Source organism: Anomaloglossus baeobatrachus, chromosome 2 (genome assembly GCF_048569485.1).
Source record: "Anomaloglossus baeobatrachus isolate aAnoBae1 chromosome 2, aAnoBae1.hap1, whole genome shotgun sequence".
Classification (NCBI taxonomy): domain Eukaryota; kingdom Metazoa; phylum Chordata; class Amphibia; order Anura; family Aromobatidae; genus Anomaloglossus; species Anomaloglossus baeobatrachus.
This window is the reverse complement of record NC_134354.1, coordinates 364,440,457-364,463,207: the sequence shown is the minus strand read 5'-3', so window position 1 is coordinate 364,463,207 and position 22,751 is coordinate 364,440,457. Positions and strand designations below refer to the sequence as shown.

Genomic DNA, 22,751 nt, shown 5'->3' with positions numbered 1-22,751 from the left:
AGCACTATAGTTGATCAAAAAAATGAATAATCAAAAATACATATTGCCTTATAATTGTGCACAAAATGTAGCTTTTTTTTTTTCAAAACGCAAGTAAGGACACACAGACCAAAAATGGATGCAAATCAAACCCAGCATACTGATGAAAAACTGTCCTTTTTGGGCATGAGAAATAAAATGGAATGGAAATTCAGCCTAACTCTGAAAGGCGTTTCACGGTGTTTCTGGTTTTTACAATTCTAACATATTTCCAATTTTCTATGCTGGGATTAAAATCTGTTTCATGTAAAGATATCAGAAGTTCAACCTAATCTTAATATGAAAAAATCGTCAGATGTAATAATATTATAATACATAAAAGAATAGCTCCAGCAATAAAAAGACACATGATTTTCAACACCTTCTTTATTGTTGTAAAACATGAAAAAGGCCAGTTCTTAATTTATCCATGGGTATCCCCCATTACTGGTTTGGGGTGGACACGGGGGCGGCCACGAGGTTGTCCTCTCCTGCGCAGAGGGCCAATAAGTCGGCTTCCTGCCCAGGTGGGATTTTCGCTGCTACCCCTGGCTATAGTGCTTGGCATAGAAGACCCAGTTCTTGGATCTTGAAGAAAGAATTGAGCAAAAGAACAGGGCAGAGTAGCTGAAACTGAAGAAATGCGTGTCCCTCTTGGACGTGTTAGTCCACCACGAGCCCTTCGAGTAGTAGTTGCAGTGCCACTGCATGGAGTTCCCCTGCCTTCTGGACCCTGACCTTCTTGAGCAATTGCCCTTTCTTGCCTTCTTTTTCTAAGTTCATCTCGGATATCACCTAGCACACCAAGTAGCTGACGATGAAGCTCCCTATCTCTTGCTCTTTCCTCACGTTGTCGGGTCATTTCTTCTTCTTTTAAAGCCAATTCTTGACGGTATAATTGGTCCCTTAATTTCTCTAGCTGCAAAAGGCGATGAAGACTAGCTCTCCAACGAGCTCTTCTGTCATCTTTAGCACGAGGGCGTCCTAGTCTTCTTGGCATTGTGGCACTAGAAGCCTGGTCACCCTCAGGATACTCAGAAGACAAAAGGGATTCATTACAACTATGTTCACTGCGCTGAGATGAAGCAAGTTGGTGATCATCTTCCCCATTATTATCCTTTCTATGGTCTTGCATCAAAGGCCAAACCATTCCTCCAGGTAAAGAACCAATTTCTGTTTGCTGACTACCTCCATCTCTCTCAGACTGTGTAGACTCTGCTGACTCAGGGACCCTGTCAGATGGTGGAATATCTGAGTCACTCTCATCCCCCCAACCTGTATGTGCTGAAAGATAGCAGAGGGGATCTTCAGTGGAAGAGGCTAGTGGACCTGGAGAAACACGCCGAAAAGACTGTTTGATCTGTCTCCCTACAGTGAGAGACACACGCACTTCCTCCTTTGTCGGGGACCAGTGTTCAAGGTAAGGATTAATAATCATTCCTTGACATCTTCTGTTTTCTAGCTCTTGGTCTTCTGTATCTCCTTCTACTGATGTAGTACTATATGTTACTAATGTGCCACTTCTTTGAGGTGGTGACAATGCTGACCTCATAGGGGACCTTTGATTTGGCAGTGATGACGCTGTGGGGAAAAAAGCAGAAAAATGTGTAAACCAGATGGCACAAGAAACAAACTCCTACAAAACTATTATCTAGTGTATTCAGCTAACACTAATACCCTACAGAAATGCCTTTCTAGCCAATTAAGTTTTTGGTCAACTGTTTAGTTAGAGAATTCACAGTTTTGTAAAAACAATTTAATTAAAAAATGTAAAATATTTTGTGTTTGTAAGAGTTTAAAAATATAATGACTCTGCATGGGGAAATATGTCTGCAATGCAAAAATTATTATTACTACCTCTGTAAAATATGTTTAATAGCATAACGGGGATTTTTATAACATGGGTTACAAATCCCTTTAATTGCTTACTTAATCATACTTGAAGAAAAAGGCCAAATTCTGTCAAAGAAAATGTTGTCATGTTTTATTTCCATTAAATCAATTAGTAATTTGAACCCACTTTCAAACACCGATTTTAGCAAACCTAGAATCATGGTAGACCACATAATGCATCTTCTATAATCCTTGAATTGATGTACTTTGCAGTGTACAGACTTTTCCCCATGCAGTTTTTTGGACTGCTCTGCCTTTAGCCCCTGCTGTTGCCTACAGAATCCAGAAAGCGAAAAAAAAACAGGGAGTATGGGCCTCGGCTATGGATTTCAGGGTGCAGGACCTTCAGCAGAAGCTAAAGAAGAGGGTTGCCTGGAGTCGCAGTGTTGGATTGGGTGGCTGGCGTCACGATTGAGACTCTGTGATGGAGCTAAGAGAAAAATATCTGTATAGCTAAATCATTGGTAAATAATTATTCTACTGTATTTCAATGTACAGTATGTCTTACGAAGGGATTTGAATCATTAAAAAGATAATGTTAGAGGGTAATGAAGCACCCTTCACTAATCTATCTCATTTAAGCAGGCTACCATAGAACGTGCAATTTCTAGAAATGTGTTATGATTAATGTGGTTTTCTTTGAAGGAAACCACTATGGGAAACCTGTTTTTTTTTCAGGTAAGAAAACAGTTGTTTCATGTTACAGTTTTCAAAAATCGATTGGGAATTTATCAGCTAATGTACTAATTTTCTCCTGTCTTTGCTAAAACTACAGATATGTCCCTTAGTACAATGCATTATATTGAAGTCTGTTGAGCTTACCTGGATCAGCTTTGATGCCTTCCAGCTCACCCACCATCCTGCACAACATGCAAGAAAGGAGGACCCTTCCCTCTTACTGGGATGGGGGGTTATGAGCATGGTGGCCCCTCCTGGCAGCCCTGATCGGGAAGCTCCTCTTTAAATCTTGCCGAAGGTCCAGGCACCCAATGTCTTGTGTTGAGACTCTTGGTACGTCATGCATAGCCGAGGCCGCTGGATCTGTGTCCACAGCTGGGGCTCTCTTGATATTTATTAGGTGGGGGTTACCATTTTATATTATACTGAGGGTAAGGATGAAGGCTTATTATATGGAGCTTTTAAATAATAACTGTTTAACAGGCATAGTTAGACAGGGGCAAATGATCACTTGGACAATTAGTAAGGAAATTACTATGAAATTCATCTCAAGTTGAACAAATGTTTCTTTCTGCAGCTGAAACCATTCAGTCAAGTTGATGTATGCTATCAGGAGGGACAGGTACATGCTATTAACTGTGTCTGTGTTCTGCAAGTGTTGCTTATACATTTGGTAGATAATATATCTCGTCATTTATATTGACACATTGTACTGCAGTTTTAAATACAGTTTTAATCAAGATAAAAACGGATCTGAAATAAGACTACAGTGGCATTGTTATAATGTTATAAGAATTAACATCTTCACTTTCACATCCCAGATTAAACTTTAGAATGCAAATACACATAATACAATTTATTTTGAGTACTTTCAGGTTTCTCACAGAATTAAAAATGTATGTCAATTGATAAGTTGCCTCTAGAACTAATTATTCAGTCCCAGCTGCAATATAAAGCAATACACTGAGTTGTATGCAATGGTGTAGACCACAGCTATCGATTAGTAGCATGACAAAAAATTCTCTGTGTAGCCCAAGTATAAAGGGGTATTACTATCGCCATTAGAGTTGAGCAAGTACCTAAGTATTCGTACTCACTATACTCATAACGAGTACTGTCTACTACTTGCATATTCATTCCGAATAGCATGTGCAATGCAAGTCAATTGGGAAAAACTCGCAATGTAACAAGTAACCCGAATGCCGCACTATTCGTTCGAGTAGCAAATAGTATAGAATTCGGGTTACTCGTTACATTGCGAGTATTCCCCATTGACTTGCATTGCACACACTATTCGGAATGAAAATGCGAGTATTAGACAGTATTCATTATGAGTATAGCGAGTACGAATAGCTAGGTGTTCGTTCAACTCTAATCTCCCTGTTTCCATCCCAGTATGTAGTAGGCATGATATGATAATAATATTAAAAAATACCTTCAGTTAGAAATGTAGTATAGTTCTCCTGATATAGCCATGTCTCTTACCTCATGTGTAGGGCATTTTAGCTTTGGTATCCATGATTATCTCCACTCATGTCGTGATAGTTAGTTAGTTGCTCATGGTCACAAACCATGAATACCTAAGCTGCAATGCCCTGCACGTGAGGTAAGAGACATGGTTAAATAAGGAGAATTATGCTACATTTCTAATTGGAGGTATTTACTAATATTATTATTACGTTTACAACCTATTAGGATAGGATCTTGGAGATTTAAATATCACTTTAAGGCTAGGGTCAGACTTTGGCTGAAAAACAGGTTGCAAAGCCAAAAATCACTTCAATTCATTATAATGTATGTACAGTGACTGCCACCAGCAAGTCTAAAAAAAATCCAAATTATTCCAACTTGCTAGTTATAATCCCAATACTCTAGGATTTGCACTGCAACCACATTATGCTAGATGTAGCAGCTGTACAGAGCGATCTTTGGCTGGCGATCTGTGTGGTGGCCAAAGTAGTCATCTAGCCCCAGCCTTATTGTTACCACCTGTGAAACAACACGATTGAAGATACAATTTATTTTCAGTTTTACATTCATATGCATCTGACAAGAACATCGCATTGAGCCATCAAACAACATGGGTATGACATATAAAGGATATTTTGCACAGTAGTTGTGCAACAAATACAACAAGCTGATGAAAGTACAAATATATTGGAACCAGGAACACTTAGTCTACATGAAAATGCCACGTACACAAGTACAAGTTACCTTGAGAGTACATTTTACAGAAATTATAGTTGAGTATTACCAAGTTCCTTCCATCAAACTGTTGAAAAACTGCTCTAGTAGTCGATGTAGCAGAGATTGTTTTGCCTTGAGTGACATGGAAAAAGTGAAGATATCGGTGCATGAGCATCGAAAATCTCATGAAAACATTGGTCACCACTCTCCCTACCTGTGTCATTACCTCTTTTCCTTGATTTCCCGTCCAAGTGTCACCAAAAATCGAGGGGATCTCCACTAATAAACTGGGGGAGCTGGCCAGCAAAACAGTTTCTAGGCTATCTTGCAATTACACTGGGGTTTTTTGTTAATTCTATTCTATGATTACCACTTAAGAAACTGGAAGTGTAGATCCTTTCAAAATTCTATTTGTGCAACCATGAATTCCTAATACAGATTAATATCAGACCTGCTTCCCTTGTCACTCACTATCTTCACAACTCCCACGGTCTAATTTACACACTATTTTAAATTCATTGAAGTGCAGACAAGAGGAAAAATAGCCAGGGACAGGCGTCTGTATGACAGTGACATCTGTTAGGAAGTGATATCTGTGATACAGGACGCAAGTGGGAAGCTCTCAGGCACTACCATAAACTTTCCGAGTTCAGGCTTGATGACCAACAATCCAGTTCATCAAGGGTCATTGCAAAAATATGCTACATATACTTTTTTCAGTATTACAGGATGTTGCCATTAAGTTGACATCTTTTCTTGGCTTACTAAATAGAATATACTGTAGATGCTGGTTTTAAAAAATGAAATCACTTTTTGGTTAATTGAAATATCAGATATAAGATAATGAAAATTGCTATTATAAATCTAAATGTCTTCACAATATGTTAATTAGAGTTTAGTCTTACAGTTATTAGATTCATTTGGCACAAAGCAGAAGGATGAAGCAGTTGATAATTAATGAAAGGTTGATGGAGACCACCGGGTTCTGAATTGTAAACTTGACTTTGATTTGGAGCACAAGGACTATTCCCTTATATCTCTCCATATATCACAATGACAAGGGGCTGTCTGATTTATAAAATCAATTTTCAAATGTCCTGATAGAGAATAGTTATTAGTGATGGGGACTATTGTATTAGAGGGAGTGGAGAATGCCTACAGAGATCTATCATTATGGTAATATCATGACATCCATGTATTACATTGATTTATCAAATTAATAGGATTTGTTCAATATTACTTTTTGTATGTAGTGGTGCTACAGGGAAATTGAATACACATTGTCAACTATAGGTTATTGTTGATTAAAGGTGGATTTTTCTAACAAGCACCTTAAAGGGAACCTGTCACCGGATGTTTATAATACTTACCTAACGGTCGGTGTGGAGCAGACTGGTCCGATGGGTGTCTCTGTTCTCCGGGTCCCGTGCCTCCTCTTTCGGCCATCTTTGTCCTCCTCCTTCTGAAGCTAGTGTGGATGACGCGTTCTACGTCATCTACACTAGCCGACATTGAGGTCCTGTGAAGGCACACGTTGATCTGCCCTGACCCCATCCGACCAGTCTGCTCCGCACCGACCATTAGGTAAGTATTATAAACATCTTGTGACAGGTTCCCTTTAAAAGGGTTGTCTTGAACTGTCTAGAGTGTATAACATGTTGCCTAGGTAACCAGCCACCCTGCAGTCTCAGAGTGGATGGTTAATTAGGTAGAAGCATGCACCACTTGCAGGCTCTAAGCTGTATTGCTTCTCCTGGCGCTGTGTAGCTGGCTGGATCACTGGATCCAACCATCCTTAGTGGCTTTACACTTCTCCCATGCTAAAGAAAGAAGGCGGTGTGAATGATTAGAATGCTCCACTGTTGTGCTCAAGAAACAGCCAGGAATGTATTTTGTGATTTTATTTTCTATGCGTTTCGGCAAATCTTTCTCCTTCCTCAGAAAAAAAATCACATCCTTTCCTGAGGAGGGAGAAAGTTCTCCAAAATGCGTAGAAAATAAAATCTAAATAACTACCTGTTTCTTCAACAATGCAGCATGGCATTCTGACCCTTCTCTCCGCCTACGTGGGTCCACAGCAGCCGTGGTTATATGCTTATACTGTGGTTGTGACTGGCACAACCATTCAAGTTGAGCCTTGACAGTGTTTTACCTATATAGTCCCCGGATAAGACCCGATTTGCGCTCCTTTTTGTCTTCCAGTTATCCAGTCCGCTAGCTGCATGGGAGAGCGACAGTTCAGACCAGTAGCGCTGTCATGAACCCATCCAAACTATCAGTCTTCAGAAGTACACCGCCCCTGGCAAAACATGAAGCCAGAAGTGGTGCCCTCCTGACAATACAACATTAGAACCACCATTTGTGCTATTTAAAGTTTTAGATACATGGCTATGTTACAAGAAGCTGGTCAGAAAACTGAAACTATATTTATCACATTATGTTCTGTTCTTTTTAAAATGAAAAATAACTCGAATTGTGAGAATTATTGTGCATTTGTATGGCATGTAGGTATTTGTGTGGTATTTAGGTATTTGTGTGGTATGTAGGTATTTGTGTGGCATGTAGGTATTTGTGTTGTATGTAGCATTTGTACGGCATGTAGGTATTTGTGTGGTATGTAGCGATTTGTATGGCATGTAGGTATTTCTGTGGTATGTAGGTATTTGTGTGGCATGTATGTATTTGTGTGGTATGTAGGTATTTGTGTGATAAGTAGCTATTTGTGTGGCATGTAGATATTTGTATGGTATGTAGGTATTTGTGTGGCATGTATATATTTGTATGGTATGTAGGTATTTGTGTGGCATGTAGATATTTGTATGGTATGTAGGTATTTGTGTGGCATGTAGGTATTTGTGTGGCATGCAGCGATTTGTGTGGCATGTAGGTATTTGTATGGCATGTAGGTATTTGTATGGCATGTAGGTATTAATGTGGCATGTAGGTATTTGTGTGGCATGTAGATATTTGTATGGTATGTAGGTATTTGTGTGGCATGTAGGTATTTGTATGGCATGTAGGTATTTGTATGGCATGTAGGTATTTGTATGGCATGTAGGTATTTGCGTGGCATGTAGGTATTTGTGTGGCATGTAGATATTTGTGTGGCATGTAGATATTTGTATGGTATGTAGGTATTTGTGTGGCATGTAGGTATTTGTTTCGGTATTTATATGGCATGTAGGTATTTGTGTGGCATGTAGGTATTTGTGTGGCATGCAGCGATTTGTGTGGCATGTAGGTATTTGTGTGATATGTAGCTATTTGTATGCCATGTAGGAATTTGTGTGGCATATAGGTATTTGTGTAGTATGTAGGTATTTGTATGGCATGTAGGTATTTGTGTGGCACGTAGGTATTTGTGTGGCATGTAGGTATTTGTGTAGTATGTAGGTATTTGTATGGCATGTAGGTATTTGTGTGGCACGTAGGTATTTGTGTGGCATGTAGGTATTTGTATGCCATGTAGGTATTTGTGTGGTAAGCAGCTATTTGTATGGCATGAAGGTATTTTTGTAAACTGATATAACAAGTAATATAGCATTTTAAATGTAAACTCAGTTTTGGCCAACTACATTTTTGCCATTTTTTTGGAATTTAAGTCTTACATCCAGTACATGAAGTGGAAGCTGAATATAAGTACTTTCTGTACAAATGGTACTCCTTAATGTTACATGCAAATGTAAAAAGTTTGCAATGTCAATGTTATGTATGATATGTATGTACAGGGAATCAATGCATCTGAAATTGATGTATTCAATTTTAAAACCAAGGATGGTTAGTTTCAAGAAGTCAGAGATGTATTTGATGTAGCTTTATAACTGTCCTGAAACAGTTCCTTCATGTGTTTCATGCAAAGAATATTTTATACCCATCCTGAAATAGGCTCTATATGTTGCAGTGCATGAGCCTTGCTAAGTTTTCCTCTTTATGTATCTTGGGAAACATGAATTTTTCATGTAAAAGTATAATTTATATGCAGGAATTTCCAGAACCCTATATTTTCAGTTGAAACATGTTTATCATCTGTACAATTGTAGAACATGAACGTGTTCTTAGGAGTTCTGGCTCTCCAAAGTTGTTCTCAAGAGGGACAGCTTCAGGAAAGCCAAAATACATTACAAGAGATTTCTGTTATTGAAAACTCAATGGCCTTACAATATTGCATCAAACTCAACATTTTTGACAAATGGACCTGAGTAAAAGCAATTCTCACTATAATCATAGTGGCATTTATATTTCTGTGCCATCCAATGACTAAATAAGAGACCTGAGTGTTATTTTGCATCTCTCTAAATCTCCCTTTTATATTGGAGCTGCAGCAGGTCCTCGGACGCTCACACTCCCCAACTGGGGGTCAGACGCTTATGTGTTTGGGATTGGACACGCATCCAGTATTCACAGTCAGGCTTCTACTGCTGTGCAACCTCCCTACACGCCGCGGTCTCATGCTTAGGCCCAGTGCCCACACTGTGTAGTTTTGACGCGTATTTTCAGAAATCTGCAGCTAAATCTGTATGTCCATTGTGAAGCCAACAAAGTCTATGAGAATTCACAAGTGCTGTGCCCACGTTGCTTATTTTTCCCTTGCGTATTTGGTGCAGATTTGGTGCAGAAAAAATGAAATCTGCACCAAATACGCAAGGGAAAAATACTCAATGTGGGCACAGCACTTCTGAATTCTCATAGACTTTGTTGGCTTCACAATGGACATGCAGATTTCTGAAAATCTGTGTCAAAATCTGCATCAAAATACACAGCGTGGGCACAGGGCCTTACCACCGGGGTTGTGCAGGGGTTCACAACTCTTCCAGATGAGTCTAGTCCTTGAACCCTTACCATCCACTAAACAGATGGATTCACAAGGAGCGCTCCTGGTTTGTTTTCTCTTGCAAAATACATTACAAGGGATTTCTTTTATTGAAATCTCAATGGCCTCACAATATTAACTGCATCTAAGTCAACATTTTTGACAAATGGACCTGAGCAAAAGCAATTCTCACTATAATCATAGTGGCATTTACATTTCTGGGCTATCCAATGACTAAATAAGAAACCTGAGTGTTATTTTGCATCTCCCTAAATTTTCCTTTTATATTCCAGCATTAATATTCAAGGAAGAATGAAAAATGCTACTCATGTCACTAAAATATATTGTGAACAATAAACAATATAACACATACCTCGCAGAAATACAGAGAGTGTAGCCATTGTCTACCCAAACAAATTATTTCTAAAATAGTATCGCACATACTTTATGGATATGTATTCCATAAACAAATTGAATCCCTTTAATAATTAATACAGATGCACTTTCTCAGCTCCCGAAGCAGGACCCATGGCTTCAGGCTGGCTTCAAAAGGGCTTTCATTTCAAAGGGCTTATCCAGCTAAGACTACACTGTTAACACTTACAAGAAATATGTAATACAGTATAATTTTAAAACAGTTGCTGCAAATAGAATATAAAGGCTACAGCCTAGATCTTGGCATTGTCAAAAAGCAAAGAACCTTTAACCTTCAGATGATATTGAGCTTTAGCTGCAATAGTCAGAAAAATGCTAAAAACTATTAGGTGTCGATTCATCAAGATTGGACTTTATTGCCCTAGATGCGGTAAATTCATAAGGAAGCACATGCCTATTAGTGTGTTTGACGCATGTTTCAGCTGCATTGTGCAAGATTACCATATATACGCTGTTCTTGGACTGGGGGATATTTCTGAAGTAATATAACAACCTTTGTGGTATAAAATATAATGAAATGATTGGCTTGGCTTAGCCATGTCCCTCCTGCTAAGCCCCACCTACTTTCCAAAACGTTATCACAGCTAACGCTAAAACGCATTTTTGCGACTGTTAACTGTTATGTCAAATTAAGCAGCAAAAGGATAATTTTGGCAATTATGAAAAGTAAGCTTGTGGTGATAATAATTAGTGATCACAGTATGTCAACTGCTTTAGTGTGTAGATCATATATTTTTAATAATTGTTTATTAAAATTTGAAACTTATTTGAGTCATTGTGAAATGTACACCTGACTATAAATCACAGCTAAAGGGGTTTCTCCAAGAATGTAGTAAAATGGTCCCCATCACATCATTCAAACGGAAGTCCATCATAGTCACGTGTCAGGACAGGCTGCAGTTTGAAGAAACACAGCCGCAGAGACAAGTGTTTCAACTGACAGAGAAGCTGTATTTTGCGCACCTATACTGGTGAGCTACTGGAGAAGGGCTGTGACAGGAGAAGAATTAAATCTTTTCCTTGGCTGACTGAGCACAAAGGATTTATTTTCCGGCCTCAGTCCTCTATCTGCAGACAGACGAAGAGAAGATTTGTTTCTTCTCATGTCACAGCCCTTCTTATTATCCCCTCACAAATACATCTGTTATAATACAGTTGCTCTGTCATTGAGACACAGATATTGGGAGCTATGTTTTTTCAGACTACTACAACTTGTCCTCACGTGACTAAGATGGACTGTAGTTTAAATTATGTGACAGAGACCATTCTTAAAGGGGTGGTTCACCCATATTTTTTATTTTCTAGCTCAATATTATATTGAGAAACAACGTTTCTCTCAAATACCTTGTGTTGGCAATAGTGCCTGTGAGAGGTGCTATTGCAGACCGCTGTTCCCCGTCCAGTGACGTCTCCGTCAAATGCTGCACACGTCACATCCATGCAGCCGGCTGTATTCTACCTCACACTGAGCTGTCAGCGTTGTTTCACCGCTATTACAGCCCATCTGCTCCCTCCTCCCCCCTCCCTCTCCCTCCTAGCAGAACGCTGCAAGCAAGAGACGCGATACGCTGTGCTGTGATGGAGGAGGGAGGAGGGAGCAGGGAGCAGATGGGCTCAGAATGCAGCCGGCTGCATGGATGTGACGTGTGCAGCACTTGACGGAGACGTCACTGGAGCAGGATCAGCGGTCTGCAATAGCGCCTCTCACAGGCACTATTGCCAACACAAGGTATTTGAGAGAAACATTGTTTCTCAATATAATATCGATCTGGACAATAAAAAATATGAGTGAACCACCCTTTTAAAGAAACCATTTTAAGAGATCTTGCTGAAATATCTGACTTGTCTATATCAGTAAATATTTGTGTGCTCCATTTAAAAAAACTATTCTAGAACAATTTCTGCATTTTACTGTTCCTCTGTTATTCCTCCTGGGAATCTCTAAATTAATTGGCAACTGAGTATAGACTTTTTGAACTGGATGTAGGTATACTCAACCTATATTTCCTTTTTCAACCTAACCAGGTATTAATTTATTGCAAATTTTCCATTGGGAATAACAGAGGAACAAATCGGAGCTCTAAGAAAACATGATCCACAATTGTTAATTCAGGAAGAATATTAAAATATATCATAAAGTAAGAATGTACAGCTCTATACACAAATTCTTGTATACGGGAGCTCAAATATTTACATGGAAAACGCTATAATAGTTTATGCATCTACGCGTTTCTGGTGTGTGACAACCCTTAGTCATGAAAATGTTTTTTTTCTTCTGAAAATGCAACTAGAAACAGCAGCAATTTCAACCCCATATTTCTCATGGAAAAATGAATATATCTGCTTATACAATAAAACTGTATTTCCCCTTTGTTGCTACATTGTTTGTTTGGATCTGATATTTAAGTAGAAATAGGTGACTTATCCTAAAAGAGCAATTTCCTGTCATAGACTCAAAAGAAAAAAAAAAACAATTCAAGGGTGAAATTGCTCTTTGACAATATTACAGTTGAAACCAGGAGTTTACATAGATTATCTAAAAAGACACATCTGCATGTCTTTCTCACTATTTGACATGAAATCAGAACAAACCTTTCCCGTTTTAGAACAATTAGAATTACCAAAATTAATTATATTTGCCAAATGCCAGAAAAATGAGAGAGAGAGAGAGAGAGAGAGAGAGAGAGAGAATGTTTAAGGCATTTTTATTACTTTCTGCAAAGTCAAAAGTTTACATACACTAAAGGGCACTTTACACACAGCGACATCGCTGGAGATGTCGCTGGTGAAAGCACACACCCCCGTCGGTTGTGCATCACGGGCAAATCGCTGCCCGTGGTGCACAACATCGCTAACACCCGTCACACAGACTTACCTGCCTAGCGACGTCGTTGTGGCTGGTGAACCGCCTCCCTTCTAAGGGGGCGGTTCATTCGGCGTCACAGCGACGTCACTAAGCGGCCACCCAATAGAAGCGGAGGGGCGAAGATGGAGCGGGCTGAACATATCAACAATCAACGATATGGTGAGTATTTTTGATCATTAATGGTCGTTCCTGCGTTTCACACGCAATGACGTCGCTAACAAGGCCAGATGTGCATCACGAATTCCATAACCCCCAACGACATCTCGTTAGCGATGTCCTTGCATGTAAAGCCCGCTTAAGAGTACTATGCCTCTAAACAATATGGAAAACATAAACAGGATAATTGTGGTATACCACAATTATCCTGTTTTTGTTTTGCTTCTGCCTTTGGCAAGTGGGATTAGCTGCAGCTGTTATACGTTTCTATATTGGTTGTGAGACACACAGCTAATCCAGGTGAGCAGTTTTCCTTTACAGTCACCATATTATACATCGGTAAGACCCTATTGCGGTCCTTATATCCACAGCTTGTTCCTGTTTAAACAATATGGGACATCCCAAACGATGATGTCATGTCTTTAGAAGCTTCTGATAGATTTATTGGTAACATCTGAGTTAGTTAGAGATAAAGCTGTGGATGTATTTTAATGCACACCTGAAACACACTGCTTCTTTGTGTAGCATCATGGGGAAATCAGCCAAGATCTCAGGAAGAGATTTGTGGACTTGCACAAGTCTGATTCATCCTTGGGCAATATTTCCAGATACCTGAAAATGCCTTGTGCATCTGTACAAACAATTATACGTAAGTACAAATAAAATGGGAAAGTCCAGCCATCGTACCACTCAGGCAGGAGACGGATTTTGTGTATCAGAGATGGACGTGCTTTGGTCAGACATGTGCATATCAACCCAAGAACAAAAGCAAAAGACCTTGTGAAGATGCTGGCAGAAACTGGTAAGATGGTGTCATTATTAGAGTTGAGCGGGATGCCAATAATCCGGGGCCGGCGGGTCGTTAACAGACTTAAAAATAAGTCCGATCCGCTCTGGAATCTGGTGCCCATATAAGTCAATGGGGACCGGAATCCGGGGGTTAAAAACGTTTGTGGAGGGGCTAGGGGGCTGGGAGCGAGTGTGGCATACTCACTGAGGCGCTGTCATGGCGGCACACGCCCTCCGGGTCACGCTGTAACCTTCCGGAGCCGACAATTCAATATTCATTGTTTTCCCCGCCCACCGGCTTGCGTTGGTTGCAGCTAGACACGCCCCCACCCTGAGTTTCAGCGTGTCAGCTAACTGCAACCAATCACAGGCGCCGGGAGGGCCGGTGGGCGGGGAAAGCAGTGCACCGTCGGCCAGTTGAGTTCACGGTGGTAAACACGCGGCAGCACAGGTATAGCGCTCGGCTGCAGCCCCAGCTTTCGCGTTGTACACAGTGCCCAGAGTCACACGTGCGAGGCTTTGCCGGCTGCTGCCATGGCAGACCCGCGTGAACCCCTCGCATGTGTGATTCCGGTGAAAGTAAAAAAAAAAACACGTGCGGTTCCCCCTATTTCATCCCCAGCCAAGATAACGCCGGCCGGGGGCTGGTATATCCTCAGCCCGCAGCCGTCCTGTAATGCCGCATCTGTTACATGCGACCATACCGGTGTGCGCTACTGGCTCTTCCCGCTGGCGTGATGCGGTGCCAGTCGGGGTAATAGCAGAGGTTAGCAGGGGCACATAGCTGCTGCTAAACCCTAGGTTTGTGTGATGGCACAGGCGTCTGTCAGATACCTGCATCACACAAACCTGTAAGTGACAGTAAATAAACACAGACACACAGAAAAATCCTTTATTTGGAATAAAATACAAAACACCCCTGCTTCTCCACTTTATTAACCCCAAAACCCTGCAGTTCCGACGTAATCCACACGACGTCCCACGCCGCTTCAGCTCTGCTACATCTGAATATCACAGAGAGCGGCACGACCGACCGCTCTCTGTGAGCTCCAGAGAATGAATGAGCTGCGCATTGAGCGGTGACGTCACTCAGGTCATTTGCGGTCACAGCTGGAAGTTCCCACAGTCCTTCATCTGTGATCGCAGGTAACCTGACCTCAGGTGGAGGTCACTGAATTCACAGACCTGCATCTCCTAGCAAAAAAATCGCAGTTTTTTTGGCCAAGAGATGCAGATTTTGTTCTGAAATTTTTATACCAAATTCCTGCATCTAATCTACAATCTACACCTCCTGCCAAAAAAAACGTGGTGTTTTGACGCAATTTTTTGCCGTGGTTTTTGCCGCGGTTATTTTTACACATTTTTTGCCGCATTTTTTTGCCAGGATGTGCACATTTGGAGCTGAAATCGTCTGCACCAGCTTTCAGCACCAAATTTCCACCTGTAGCAAAATTTTTTTTAATTTTTTTATTTTTGGGGGCCAAGGGATGCAAATGTGATGCTGAGATTTTTACACCATATTCCTGCATCCAATCTAGACCTCCTGGCAAAAAAACGCGGTGTTTTGCCGCAATTTTTTGCCGCAGTTTTTGCCGCGGTTATTTTTCCCGCGTTTTTTGCCGCAGTTTTTTGCCAGGAGGTGCACATTTGGTCCTGAAATCGTCTGCACCAGATTTCAGCACCAAATTTCCACCTGTAGCAACATTTTTTATTTTTTTTTTATTTTTGGGGGCCAAGGGATGCAAATGTGATGCTGAGATTTTTACACCATATTCCTGCATCCAATCCAGACCTCCTTGCAAAAAACCGCGGTGTTTTGACGCAATTCTTTTGCTGTGGTTTTTGCCGCGGTTATTTTTCCGTGACTTTTGCTGAGTTTTTTTGCCAGGAGGTGCACATTTGCTGCTGAAATCGTCTGCACCAGCTTTCAGCACCAAATTTCCACCTGTAGCAACATTTTTTTTATTTTTTTTATTTTTGGAGGCCAAGGGATGCAAATTTGATGCTGAGATTTTTACACCATATTCCTGCATCCAATCTAGACCTCCTGGCAAAAAAACGCAGTGTTTTGACGCAATTTTTTTGCCACGTTTTTTGCCGTGGTTTTTGCCGCGGTTATTTTTCCACGATTTTTGCCGCGTTTTTTTTGCCAGGAGGTGCACATTTGGTGCTGAAATCGTCTGCACCAGCTTTCAGCACCAAATTTCCACCTGCACCAAAAATGTTTTTTCATTTTTTTATTTTTGGGGGTCAAGGGATGCAAATTTGATGCTGAGATTTTTACACCATATTCCTGCATCCAATCTAGACCTCCTGGCAAAAAAACGCGGTGTTTTGACGCAATTTTTTGCCACGGTTTTTGCCGTGGTTTTTGTCGCGGTTATTTTTCCGCGTTTTTTGCCGCAGTTTTTTGCCAGGAGGTGCACATTTGGTGCTGAAATCGTCTGCACCAGCTTTCAGCACAAAATTTTCACCTGTAGCAAAGTTTTTTTTTATTTTTTTTATTTTTGGGGGCCAAGGGATGCAAATTTGATGCTGAGATTTTTACACCATATTCCTGCATCCAATCTAGACCTCCTGGCAAAAAAACCGCGGTGTTTTGATGCAATTTTTTTGCTGCGGTTTTTGCCGCGGTTGTTTTTCCGCGATTTTTACCGCGTTTTTTTGCCAGGAGGTGTAGATTGGGCGCCAGAATATGGTGTAAAATTGTAATAATCACACAATTTTCATCCCTTGGTCCAAAAATTAAAAAGAAACAAACATTTAGACGCTGTTTTTGTGCGGTCTTGTGCCAGGAGGTGCAAATTTGGTGCAGGATTTTAGTGTATTACTTCACCAACAAATTTGCATCACCTGGCAGAAAACGGTAATGAAATGGTTTTTATACTGCTGGTTTTTGGCTGTTTTTTGCCAGGAGATGCAGCTGTGGGATAAAATTGCACACACATTCACGCTCCTGTCAGAAGTGTGCAGCTGTGCCGGTGATCCGCTGTCAGACTCGTGCGGGTCTGACATCACCCGGCACACCTGTCTGAACATGAGTGTGCATGTACCTAGAAACACATGCACGCTCCTGTCAGAAGTGTGCGGGTGATGCAATGTCAGACTCGTGCGGGTCTGACATGACATCATACCGCACAGCCTGCCACTGTCTGAACATGAGCGTGCATGTACCTAGAAACACATGCACGCTCCTGTCAGAAGTGTGTGCGGGTGATGCGCTGTCAGACTCGTGCGGGTCTGACATGACATCACACGGCACAGCCTGCTGCTGTCTGAACATGAGCGTGCACGTACTTAGAAACACATGCACGCTCCTGTCAGATGTGTATGCGGCTGTGCTGCGATGTCAGACTCGTGAGAGTCCCTCGCAAGTGTGACTGCTGCCTAAGATAAACCGCATGCGTTTTTTTTTTAATTTAAATAAATAATTAAAAAAAAAAACGACGTGCGGTCCCCCCCAATTTTCTTTCCCAGCCATGATAACGCCGGCCGGGGGCTGGTATATCCTCAGCCCGCAGCCGTCCGGTATAGCCGCATCTGTTAGATGTGACCATTCCGGGGCGATATCGGCCCATCTTGATTGCCCTGGTGCGGTGGCAATCAAGGTAATAGCAGGGGTTAATAACAGCGCATGGCTGCTATTAAACCCCAGGTTTGTGATCGCACGGGCGTCTATCAGATACCCGCAGCCCACATCTGTAAATTACAGTAAATAAACAAGACACAGAGAAATCCTTTATTTAAAATAAAGTACAAACGCAGTCTCCTCCTTCACCACTTTATTATCCCAACATAGCCCTGCAGCTCTCGACGTAATCCATACGAGATCCAGCGATTACACATCCAGCTCTGCTACATGTCAGAGTGAGCAGCCATAGAGCACGGCTGCCCGCTCTGAGTGCAGCGTAGTACTGACCGCGATAAGCGATTACTGCACGGCAGACACTGTCAAAGGCTGGGGGGCGCGTCAGCCAGGAACCAATCACAGCTGAGAGGACGGCCGGTGGGCGGGGAAAGCACGGAAAGCTGTGTGACAGCACAGGAAGTGAAAGCGCGACCCGGAAGCAGTGTGCCGCCATGACAGAGCCCGGTAAGTATGAAACGCTCATTTATTTATTGTTTTTTTAAAATTTTTTATTAATTGCCGGTTCTGGATAGTGCTGAAACCGCGCGGATCCGGACATTTACAGCCCGGGCCCGCTCAGCCCTAGTCATTATCCACAGTAAAACGAGTACTGTATCAACATGGGCTGAAAGTCCACTCTGTCAGAAAGAAGCCATTACTCCAAATAAAATATAAAAAAGCCAGATCAATGTTTGCAAATGCACACAGGAACAAAAACATTAATATTTTAAGACATATCCTGTGTTCTGACGAATTAAAATTGAACTGTTTGGCCATAATGACTATTATTACGTTTGGAGGAAAAAGGAAAAGCTTTGAAGCCTATGAACACCATCCCATTGTGAAACATGGGGGTGCCAGCATCATGTTGTGGGGTTGATTTGGTGCAGGAGGGACAGGTGCACTTCGCAAAACAGATGGCATCATGAGGAAAGAAGATTATGTGGCAAAACTTAGGCAACATCTCAAGACAGTCAGGAACTTAAAGCTTGGGCGGAAATGGGTCTTCCAAATAGACAATGACCTGAAGCATACCGCCTAACTGGTTACAAAGTGACTTAAGGATAACAAAGTCAATGTTCTGCAGTGGCCATCACAAAACCCTGATCTCAATCCTATTGAAAATTTATGGGCAAAGCTGAAAAGGCAGGTGCGAGTAAGGCGACCTACAAATATGGCTCAGTGACTTTGTCTGCACCATGACAAGTATGCACCATATAAGTATGATGCATTGAATTAGGCCAGAGATATTATTATGATGCACTTGGTATGCCAATTCATCCATCCAACTTTCCCATCAACTGATCTGCTCTCCCTTTCCGTCTGCTGTGTGTTTTAATACATGGTATGTCAATTCATCCATCCAACTTTCCCATCAACTGATCTGCTCTCCCTTTCTGTCTGCTGTGTGTTTTAATACATGGTATGTCAATTCATCCATCCAACTTTTCCAATATATCTGACCTGTTCTCTCTTTGCTTCAATATCTCCCTGGCATGCTGCAGCATCTCACTGTGATCTCTCACCCCCTGTTCCCCACCTTACTTTTATGACCTTTGTTTATTTTGCCTATGTGAAGCTGCATCTGGCAATCTGATTGAGTGATCAAGGGGTTTTTGTTGCACCCCACCCCTTCACAGCTGACTGCACTTGTATGTGTATATACTGGGGCAACTTAAAGTCTGCACCAGACTTTGTCTGCACCATGACAAGTCTGCGCCATATAAGTATGATGCATTGAATTAGGCCAGAGATATTATTATGATGCACTTGGTATGCCAATTCATCCATCCAACTTTCCCATCAACTGATCTGCTCTCCCTTTCTGTCTGCTGTGTGTTTTAATACATGGTATGTCAATTCATCCATCCAACTTTCTCATCAACTGATCTGCTCTCCCTTTCTGTCTGCTGTGTGTTTCAATACATGGTATGTCAATTCATCCATCCAACTTTCCCATCAACTGATCTGCTCTCCCTTTCTGTCTGCTGTGTGTTTTAATACATGGTATGTCAATTCATCCATCCAACTTTCCCATCAACTGATCTGCTCTCCCTTTCTGTCTGCTGTGTGTTTTTATACATGGTATGTCAATTCATCCATCCAACTTTCCCATCAACTGATCTGCTCTTCCTTTCTGTCTGCTGTGTATTTTAATACATGGTATGTCAATTCATCCATCCAACTTTTCCAATATATCTGACCTGTTCTCTCTTTGCTTCAATATCTCCCTGGCATGCTGCAGCATCTCACTGTGATCTCTCACCGACCTGTTCCCCACCTTACTTTTATGACCTTTGTTTATTTTGCCTATGTGAAGCTGCATCTGGCAATCTGATTGAGTGATCAAGGGGTTTTTGTTGCACCCCACCCCTTCACAGCTGACTGCACTTGTATGTGTATATACTGGGGCAACTTAAAGTCTGCACCAGACTTTGTCTGCACCATGACAAGTCTGCACCATATAAGTATGATGCATTGAATTAGGCCAGAGATATTATTATGATGCATTTGGTATGCCAATTCATCCATCCAACTTTCCCATCAACTGATCTGCTCTCCTCTTACTGTCTGCTGTGTGTTTTAATACATGGTATGTCAATTCATCCATCCAACTTTCCCATCAACTGATCTGCTCTCCCTTTCTGTCTGCTGTGTGTTTTAATACATGGTATGTCAATTCATCCATCCAATGTTCCCATCAACTGATCTGCTCTCTCTTTCTGTCTGCTGTGTGTTTTAATACGTGGTATGTCAATTCATCCATCCAACTTTTCCAATATATCTGACCTGTTCTCTCTTTGCTTCAATATCTCCCTGGCATGCTGCAGCATCTCACTGTGATCTCTCACCCCCTGTTCCCCACCTTACTTTTATGACCTTTGTTTATTTTGCCTATGTGAAGCTGCATCTGGCAATCTGATTGAGTGATCAAGGGGTTTTTGTTGCACCCCACTCCTTCACAGCTGACTGCACTTGTATGTGTATATACTCGGGCAACTTAAAGTCTGCACCAGACTTTGTCTGCACCATGACAAGTCTGCACCATATAAGTATGATGCATTGAATTAGGCCAGAGATATTATTATGATGCATTTGGTATGCCAATTCATCCATCCAACTTTCCCATCAACTGATCTGCTCTCCTCTTACTGTCTGCTGTGTGTTTTAATACATGGTATGTCAATTCATCCATCCAACTTTCCCATCAACTGATCTGCTCTCCCTTTCTGTCTGCTGTGTGTTTTAATACATGGTATGTGAATTCATCCATCCAACGTTCCCATCAACTGATCTGCTCTCCCTTTCTGTCTGCTGTGTGTTTTAATACATGGTATGTCAATTCATCCATCCAACTTTTCCAATATATCTGACCTGTTCTCTCTTTGCTTCAATATCTCCCTGGCATGCTGCAGCATCTCACTGTGATCTCTCACCCCCTGTTCCCCACCTTACTTTTATGACCTTTGTTTATTTTGCCTATGTGAAGCTGCATCTGGCAATCTGATTGAGTGATCAAGGGGTTTTTGTTGCACCCCACTCCTTCACAGCTGACTGCACTTGTATGTGTATATACTGGGGCAACTTAAAGTCTGCACCAGACTTTGTCTGCACCATGACAAGTCTGCACCATATAAGTATGATGCATTGAATTAGGCCAGAATTGGGCCGGAAGTGATCGGAAGGTAACTGCATACATAGTCACTGTAAACAATGTTTGTGTGTCTCTTAACTTTCACCTCTACAATACTTCACTTTCTACTGCCCCCTCTGATCCCTAAACCCAGTAATGAACTATTCATCACTCCCTCCATCCTCCCCACCCATCTCACCTTCCCCTCACATATTTTCTACCACATTTCACCCAGTGTCTCCAGACACACACGGCCTCTCCTGCTTCCACCTACTAACACTCTCACTGCTTCTCCTCACTGCTGGAGATATCTCTCCAAATCCTGGTCCTCCTCACCACATCCCTATTGTCACTTCAAACCCTCAAACCCTCATCCACAATCTAACACAAATTTCCGCACCCTCTCAAACCTCATACCCATTCACCCAGCCCCCGCTTCCCCAGTCCCACTAACAGGAGCTCTATGGAACGCTCACTCTGTCTGCAACAAACTATCCTACATCCATGATCTTTTCATCACTAATAAACTCTCCTTCCTCGCCATCACTGAAACCTGGCTCACCCCCTCTGACACAGCCTCTCCTGCTGCACTTTCTTATGGCGGTCTCCAACTCTCTCACATTCCCCGCCCCAGCAACAAGCATGGTGGAGGAGTTGGTTTGCTCCTGTCCGACCAATGCTCCTTTACACCAATTCCACTACCACCCTCGGTTACTCTCACATCTTTTGAGGTGCACTCCGTACGCATCTACGCCCCCTCCAACCTTCAACTGGCTGTCATTTATTGCCCTCCAGGGCCAGCCACTGCCTTTTTTGACCATTTCACCACCTTACTACTACACTTCCTTTCCACCGACATCCCCACCATCATTATGGGTGATTTCAATATCCCCATTGACACTTCCCACTCATCTGTCTCCAAACTTCTAACACTCGCTTCCTCCTTCGGCCTCACCCAATGGTCTTCTGCAGCTACTCACAAAGATGGCCACATGCTGGACCTCATCTTCACTCGCCTCTGTTCCCTATCTAACCTCTCTAACTCGCCTCTCTCCCTATCTGACCACAACCTACTCACATTCTCTTCCCTCTCTTCGCTAAGTATGCAACCCCCACTCCACAAACTTTCACACCCTCGCAGAAATGTCAAACACATTGATTACACGCCCTTTCTCAGTCCCTTCTCCCTCTCACAGACATTGCATTTCTACATTATGCAGATGCTGCTGCAACTTTATACAACACTACAATCTCTACAGCTCTCGAATCAGCTGCCCCCCTCACACACACCAAAACCCACACAATCAACAGGCAACCCTGGCACACGAGGCAGACTAAAGAACTAAGACGGGTTTCCAGAAATGCTGAGCGCAGATGGAAAAGGTCTCATTCCACTGAGCACTTCATTGCATATAAAGAGTCCCTGACCACTTTCAAGTCCACACTCACTGCTGCAAAACAAACCAAAGAAAACAAATCTACTTCTCATCCCTCATATCCTCTCTCTCCCACAACCCTACACAGCTATTCAACACTTTCAATTCTCTCCTCCGTCCTCCAGCACCACCTTCCTCTCCTCTCCTCTCAGCTGAAGACTTTGCCTCTTTCTTCAAGCAGAAGATTGACAACATCAGTGCAAGCTTTGGCCCACTATCAC

The 22,751-nt window shown here is 42.0% G+C and overlaps 1 protein-coding gene across 10 annotated transcripts in view; it reads right to left on the bottom strand.

Annotated features, from left to right (window-relative positions):
• DLGAP3 (DLG associated protein 3) overlaps positions 1–22,751 on the bottom strand; it is an 827,688-nt gene that overhangs the window by 232,026 nt on the left and 572,911 nt on the right. The window contains exon 8 of one of the 10 annotated variants that reach the window (XM_075336012.1): positions 391–1,599. The exons of the other annotated variants lie outside the window; for them this stretch is intronic. Within the exon in view, the coding sequence (XP_075192127.1) occupies positions 443–1,599 (1,157 nt within the window). The 3' untranslated portion in view covers positions 391–442. Of the gene's footprint in view, positions 1–390; positions 1,600–22,751 lie in introns of those variants that run through there. 10 annotated transcript variants of the gene reach the window in all.